The sequence below is a fragment of the Gavialis gangeticus genome, unplaced genomic scaffold (assembly GCF_001723915.1).
Source record: "Gavialis gangeticus isolate Ggan-Ray unplaced genomic scaffold, GavGan_comp1, whole genome shotgun sequence".
Classification (NCBI taxonomy): Eukaryota; Metazoa; Chordata; order Crocodylia; family Gavialidae; genus Gavialis; species Gavialis gangeticus.
In genome coordinates, this window is record NW_017728992.1 from 207666603 (window position 1) to 207674433 (window position 7831).

At 49.7% G+C, this 7831-nt stretch overlaps 1 protein-coding gene across 1 annotated transcript; it reads right to left on the reverse strand.

Moving 5' to 3' along the window:
- Positions 1 to 2171: 2171 nt before the first annotated feature.
- LOC109299989 (lymphocyte antigen 6E-like) lies at positions 2172 to 7495 on the reverse strand. Its single transcript, XM_019520550.1, has 3 exons — positions 7386 to 7495; positions 3878 to 4000; positions 2172 to 2497 (listed from the first exon to the last, which is right to left on the reverse strand). Exons 1-3 carry the CDS (start codon positions 7435 to 7437, stop codon positions 2286 to 2288), a joined length of 387 nt encoding a protein of 128 aa, XP_019376095.1. The 5' UTR covers positions 7438 to 7495; the 3' UTR covers positions 2172 to 2285.
- Positions 7496 to 7831: the final 336 nt, after the last annotated feature.

Consider the following 7831-nt stretch of genomic DNA (forward strand, 5'->3'; position numbering starts at 1 on the left):
GGAGGGCAGGGAACAACTACAGGCAGACCTGGACAGGTTGGACAAATGGGCAGAAAACAATAGGATGTGATTTAACAAGGAGAAATACAAAGTGCTGCACCTAGGGAGGAAAAACATCCAGCACACCTACAGCCTAGGAAATGACCTGCTCGGTAGCACAGAAGCGGAAAGGGATCTCCAAGTCCTAGTGGACTCCAGGATGAACGTGAGTCATCAGTGTAACGAAGTCATCAGCAAAGCTAACGGCACTTTATCGTGCATCAGCAGATGCCTGACAAACAGGTCCAGGGAGGTGATCCTCCCCCTCTATGCGGCACTGGTCAGGCCGCAGCTGGAGTACTGCGTCCAGTTCTGGGCGCCGCACTTCAGGAGGGATGTGGACACCATGGAGAGGGTCCAGAGGAGGCCACTCGTATGGTTAAGGGCTTGCAGGCCAAGCCCTACGAGGAGAGACTAGGGTACCTGGACCCCTTCAGCCTCCGCAAGAGAAGGGTGAGAGGTGACCTTGTGGCCTATAAATTCATTATGGGGGCGCAGAAGGGAATTGGTGAGGCTCTGCTCACCGAGGCACCCCTGGGGGTCACAAGAAATAATGGCCGCAAGCTAGCAGAGAGCAGATTTAGACTGGACATTAGGAGGAACTTCTTCACAGTTAGAGTGGCCACGGTCTGGACTGGGCTTCCAAGGGAGGTGGTGCTGTCCCCTACCCTGGGGGTCTTCAAGAGGAGGTTGGATGGGCATCTGGCTGGGGTCATCTGAACCCAACACACTTCCCTGCCTATGCAGGGGGTCAGACTCGATGATCGATTGAGGTCCCTTCTGACCCTAATATCTATGAATCTATGAGTCTAGTCCATCCCCTTGCTCAGAGCAGGACCAGCCCCAACTACATCATCCCAGCCAAGGCTTTGCCTACCCGGGTCTTCAAAGCCTCCAAGGATGGAGAGTATGTGCCTAAATTTGAATAATGGTGGCAGAGCTTCTAATGGGTCGACCTGGATTTTAAAATTGCCCTCGATACAGTTTCCACCCCTGCTCTGCACAAGCTCCTCCAAGGATCAGTCACTTTTGCTGTTTAGAAAAAGTGCCAATTTTTTCTCTGCTGAATTTGCCTGACTTCAGCTTCCAGCAACCAGTTTCTTGGCTGCGTCAGGCCATAGCAGCCAGTTTTTCAGTCATTCTCAGTCCTCACTTGCTTCCCGTCGTTCTCCCTGAATGGCGGGGAATGTGTCCATCCTCCCTGCCCTGGCCACTTTCCTGCTTACTTCTCTTCCTCCTTCCCCTCCAGCTTTTTCCCCTTCCCTCCTTATATTCAGCTTTTTCAGCCTTTTGTACACTTACTGCTGCGCCCTTAGGCAGGAGCCTTTCAATGCCCCATCAGTGCTATTCCTCCAGTGGGAAACACAGGAACAGACCAGGGGATGCCTCAACCTCAGATTAGCTCTGGGCTGAGGGTTTGGGGGGGCTATATTACCCCTCAGAAGTCAGACAGGTGCAGAGAACTAATAGTGCATCTACACATGCACTTGAATGTGCATTGGCCTATTTTAATGTGTATTAAAGACCGTGCACATTCACTAATGCACATTCAAATAGGCTAATGTGCACTAAAGCATCACTAAAAAACATGCACTTCTGCTAAGGTGCATTAAGACAGGCTAATGTGCATTTTCCTAGTACTTCACAGTGGAGGTACTAGATTTAATGTGCATTAACTAAAGTACGTTAATGCATGTGTAGCTGTGCCCTAAGAGTGGAAGAAGCCAAGGATTGGGGAACCTGTCTTGACCTGCTGATAAATGAGAAGGAGAATGCAAAATTGTATTTCGAAAGTGGAGGAGTTTGGTTGTTTTTGTCACTGCTATAGCTGTTCTAGCTGATTACCCAGTATGGTTAGTGATTATTGTGACATTATACACTAAAAAGAGAACTGGAAATATCACATGCTCTGACGTGACTCAGGCGTGGGAGGGTGATGAGGGTTTTTGTGCAGAAGTGAATACGTCAGGCTTTCAAGTCTGTGAATTTAGCGGCAGTGTTTCCAAAGCACCTAGGAGACCGATTATCAGATGTGACTTACACCTTTTGGGGGGAGACTGTCCAAGGTAGTTAGGCTCCTACAGAAAGGAAAAGAAAAGGGAGTGATGGTTCAAAGCTGCAGAGGTGCCATTGAAAGGCCCACTCATCTCCTGGCTGCATAGCACTGCTTTGTAAGTGGATTAATTATTTTATTTCACCATCAAGTCTCTATATGGGATGGGTGTGTGGGGGGGTTTTCTGACCCATCACGGTCCAGATCGGAGGATATAAATAAAGCTGGCCAAAGTCCCTAAGGAGAGCATCACGTAGCTGTTTCTGTTGCTGCTGTCTCCGCTCGTGTTGCACAATGGCTTATCACAGCAAAAAACTCTGGTGCTTGTTCTGTTTTGTTTCCTGCTCATTTCTGGACACTCTTGAGCGCACATCTTGGTGGTGAGGTATTTAGGCCGCTTGCGATCTATACCAGGAAAGGGGAAAAACAGAAAAAATAATTGCTAGAAAGTGTCCCTCAACTACGAGAACCGTTTGTATCAGAGACAGAATAGCACTAAAGGAGTCCAGAAAATACGACCAGCAAAGGCATCATTTCTTAATGACCAACTGGAGAGATGATCATTACTTCAGCCAGTCTTTATTAACCAGAATATCTACAGACCATGGACAAATTAATACTAGAGGAGGTGCTCACTTTTGAGCACTAATATTTAAGGCCGTTAGATCATAGCTTCTAACATGCCTCATTTCCTGAAAATGGGATGACCATTGGGACCAACTGGGATGACCAATCCAGGAAAATGGGACGGCCACTGAAACATCAAGGGAGATGATATAGGAACCTACAGAAATAAGTTAGGCCCAAATAAAGTGAACCACAGATAATCCATCCCATGTCCTACGTCAGGTCCAACATGTGTGAGGACGTAGCTTTGAAAGTCCAAAAGTTCCCTCGGGATAATGCAAGTGAAAGCCATCTATTGAATTAATCTATTGAATTAATCGTGATATTGTGCCTTGAGGCTGCCCTGGGCTACAACACAGCAGGGAACCAGTACAGGCAGCAGGACTTCTCTCCGAGGGTGCCCTAGGGTCATCTTTCCAAAGGGACGGGGGGATCGAGCTAAACTTCAGCCAGGGTAGAGACTTGACAAGGGAGGAAGAAGCGATACGGTGCCCCAGACAGCATGGACTACACCGCTGGCGTGCATTAAGCCACAAGCATTGCAAGTCGGCTACAGGATGGTCTTTCCTGGTAGCGTAAATCAGGTTCGCGCAGGTCCCACTCCCTCGAGACAGCCTCCTGAGGAAGTATCTCCACTTGCTGTTGGGCAACTCACTACTCAGTCATCATTTCTTCAAGAAGAAGAGGAAAAAGCAATGATGGCTTGGGAGACTGGCCTAAGAGAAGATGCAGTGGTGCTGTGCTTAACACTGCAGAAAAAAAGTGGCCTGCCTGTGAGTTCGACCCCATGTTGATCAGACCTAGAAATGCCTCGGATGCTGTGGACCAGCTCTTCAGCTGTCACAAATTGCCAAATTGCCTGTGCTGAGGAGCTAGTGTGTGCAAAAAGCATGACAAGGGGTGAGTAGAGGCCTCTGCCGATAGCAGCATAACCTGCTCCCTGGTTAGGATGGGAAGTCAGTGGGATCAGGGCTCTCACCTGTCGCCACGTGTTCTCCGTCTCATAGTCCACCCAGGTGACCTGCTGCACCATGCCATAATCTAGACCGTGAACTGCTTGGGGCACGTTTCTCATTGCATGTGCATCTAATCCCTGGCTGGTGCCCCCAGGTGCGAGAACAGTAAGAAACGGGAAGGAGAGATGATCCCCAAACTTACAAGTTCCTATGTTTTTACGGAGGATCACGCAATATCTGTCCTCGTCTTTGCATGTAGTTATAGTTGACAGGCAGTTCTTCCGGTACCTCTCGCTATCACATGTGTAACACAGCAGAGAGGAAGCTGAAAAGGGAACAGACAACAGGGTTTAGAAAGGGATAGAAACAGCAGTTTTCACTCTCTGCGTATCCGGATACCATGAATGTGACTTTCTCCTCGTGGGGGGTTGATGTCTCTTCCAGTAACGCCAGGGCTATCCATCGCTTTCCAAGTGCTTTGCTGGTGGGATAGGAGTGCGTCACAGAGAGGAGACGGTCTGGACTTTACAACCGAGCAATTGCTCCTCAATCTGAATAGCTGTCTCACAGACAGTGCTTGCCCCATGGGTATATGAAGCCCACTTGGAAGCAATATGAGCTGCCATGGGATCAGGACGCTAATGACGGCGTACCTCTGTCTCATGCCACCTGGATTTTGCAATCAAATACCTTTCCCAGTGTCTGGATGGTGCTGGGGCCTGTCGGCGCTGAGAAAATGATGTTGAGTTGAGGCAATGAAGTGGAAAACCGACCGCTCTCGTATCGGCTGTGTACAACCCACATTTGTGATCAAAGTCGGCCCCCTCCACTGTGGGCCAGATTCCCACCACGTGCTAAATGATGGGACAGGACTCATGACCAAGATCTCTCTCTCTTTCATATGCTGTGGGGCAGGAGGCTGGGAGCTTTTACTTCTTCCAGCTCCACGCTGGGCTACTAAAATGTGCTTTACGCAAAATTATACCTTCCATCCTTTCAGACGCCGAAGCTGATGCCGAAGAGGGCAGACTGCTAGGGGAACAGAGCGTCTCCGTGAGCTCTAGAGGCATAGGAAATAAGGGTGTGAAAGGACCTCTGGGGGTCACATCTAGTCCAGCCCCCTGGTCCAAGCAGGACCAGCCCCAGATACATCATCCCAGCCAAGGCTGTGTCTACCTGGGCCTTAAAAAGCTCCAAGGATGGAGATGGCACCACCTCTCTGGATAACCTGTTGCAGTGCTTCACCACCTCCTCGTGAGAAAGTATTTCCTAATATTCAACCTCAACTTCCCTTGCTGCAGCTTGAGCCATTGCTCCTTCTCCTGTCCTCTTCCCCACTGAGGACAGCCCATCTTCTTTGCAGCCCCCCTGCAGGGAGGTGAAGGCTGCTATTCAATCCCCCTCGGTCTCCTCTTCTGCAGACTCAATCAGCCCAGTTCCCTCAGCCTTTCCAACCCCTGAACTATTTTCATTGCCCTCCACTGGACTATCTCCAACGTGTCCACATCCCTTCTGTTGTGGGGGCCCACAGCTGGACACAGGACTCCAGATGTGGCCTCCCCAGTGATGAACAGAGGGGAAGGATCACTGCCCTTGATCTGCTGGTAATGCTCTCCCAGCTTTTCAGTTGCATTCTTGATGCAATTGAAGATATTGGCTTTGTTGCCAGCCTTGACCAGACTCAGGTGATCTAGGCTGAGCTGCACAAAAAATGGCCAAACCCATAGGCCCTAAGGCCTTTCCTTGATTGCTGAAAACAAGCCACTGGGACACATTACAACTGGCCTGGCCAGCAAAGTAAAGGGAGCACTTAACACATCCAGGGAAGCTATAGCATCTTCTTCCCTGGAGGTTTTCAAGAAGAGGCTGGATAAGTATCTGTCTAGGATGGTTTAAGAACAGCTCGCTCTGCTTTCATGCAGGAAGTTGGAGTAAATGTCTCCTGAATTCAATGACTCACATAGAGAAGTAGGGCTGTAAGGGGCTTCCAGAGGTCGTGTAGTCCAACCCCCAAGTCCCTTCCAAGGTCCGGTTAAATCAGCAGTGAGACCAAATGTAACTGAGAGAAACCTCTTGCTAGAAACATCATGCAGGGAGGCCAAACTTAATATATTCTATGCTAGCTTAAGCAAGTTAGCCGCAGGAATTGCGGTAACCACGTGCACCAGATGCCGTTGTGCTGCAATAGAGGGATGGCTGTTAAGTTTTTTCGAGAGAGCTTGTAAAAACACCACCAGCTTTTCCAGAGAAGACCGTCAATTAAAATGAAAAGGAAACTGCAGGGGCACTTAGGAAACAGGGTCAGTGGCGTGTTGAGAGGCAGAAAGTAGAGATAAGCCATGCATCCTTCCAAAAAAGCCTGTGGTCTTTACCAGGCCGCAGTTTTCAGCTAATGGACACCTCCCAGGGCCACGCAACACCTGGTTCAGTCTCATTCTCAGAGAGGCACTTGAATAAGCAATTGGAGGAGAGTAAATCATGTATTTAAAAAAACAGGAGATGGGCCTCAAGGGGAAATAGGTGAACGCCGTGGATTTATGAACGTCCACCGGTTTGTGACCCATCCTCCTCCAAGCAATATAGGGGAGACCCTATACTGCCCTGTCAGGCAGAGGGATGCTCAGATGAGTTTGTACGCCTGTGTGTTTGGGGGTGTAGATGACGAAAGGTTGTTGTTGCTGTATCTGGAGCTGACTTTCCAACGCACCCGGGATCCAGGGACCAGCCTTGACCAGTGGAGCCTTATGTGGTCTGCCATCTTCCTACTGCAGAGACCACCTCTCTCTCCACTTTGCCATCAAGCTGCATGGTATTAGTATAAGAAGAGGAAGGGGGCTATGGTCCTAGCACGCTGCATGGGGTTCTCTTGATCCTGGACTCATCTCCCCACCCCAGTCTGGGGTTGCCCAAAGCTGCTGCCCTGCAACAGGAGGTTGCAGAGCTCGTTACCGAGAGCATTAGGAGTGGGATTTTTGGTTTGAGGAATGACTGCTTCATGGAGTCAGAAAGAATCAGTGCCCCCCCCAATCCGAACACACTTTCTGGCAAGAAAGAGGTGTAGGGAAGGCTGATGTTTTGAAGCCGGTTGCTGCATGTGAGTCAGAGAGCAGCAAAACACGCGTGTGAGTAAGAGCATGCAAATCTCCAGCACCTACAACTCTACTCCGCATGTGAAGCGGTTCGCAGCTTTGTTCAGCGAGGAATACACTGGGAATCCAGCCAGCTGCCACTGGTGTGGTAAGAGGCATTTGAGACACTACATCAGACCCCGATCCAGTCTGCAGGACTGGGTAATTGCTCTCACGTGTTCTTACATTTCTGTTTCTTCCTTTCCAGGAATAGAGCAGTACACAAATACCCAGCGCAAAGACCGCAAGATCCATTTTCCTTCCACAATCTTAGATATCTGTACTCTGCATCTGTTAGATCTCCGAGCCCAAGGGAAAGCCAGTGTCCCATGCCATCCATTACCATTCAAAGCCATTTAATGGAGCGGCTCCCCTTGAATAGGTTTGCACGCTTGGTGAAATGCTTTTATTTCAGCCACGGCTACAAGCTCAAAGGCAGCGAACGTGCCATCTGCAGCTAGATGCATGTCACACCCCACTCATATCTGCATCTGGAAGTCAACAGCAACTCCCTGCCACCCGGCAGCCCATCCATCATCTATATAATCTTCGTCTGACCGAGGAGAAGCGTTAGGGTCTCACCTCGCTCAACGCACAGGATGGCAGCCAACAAGACGACGAGAAATGTCTTCATCTCTCTCCAGAGCCTCTCGATCTGGGCAAATGCTCCAAGGGAAAATTATATATAATCATTGGAGGCAGCAGCATTACAGGTTCCAGGTGACACACGGGCAGATACAGATCAAGGGAAGGGTGTGTAGCGTGCATGTGGGAGTTTTCCAGGCATGAGTCCATGTGGTGCGTGCTTGCACCCATATGGAGTCCTTCTGCAGCTCTGGGGTTTTCCTAGGTACCGAGTAGAGAAGGCCTTGTTTTTCCTGGCAGGATTTTCCTCGTTCATGCCCACGTCCAGCAGAAGCAGCACTATCATTGGAAACCCCAGGTCCAAAAAAACCCAGGCTTGTGTCCACCCATCTCTTTCACCCATCTTAGTGTTAATGTCTGCGGTTCCCAGCTGGAGCACGCCG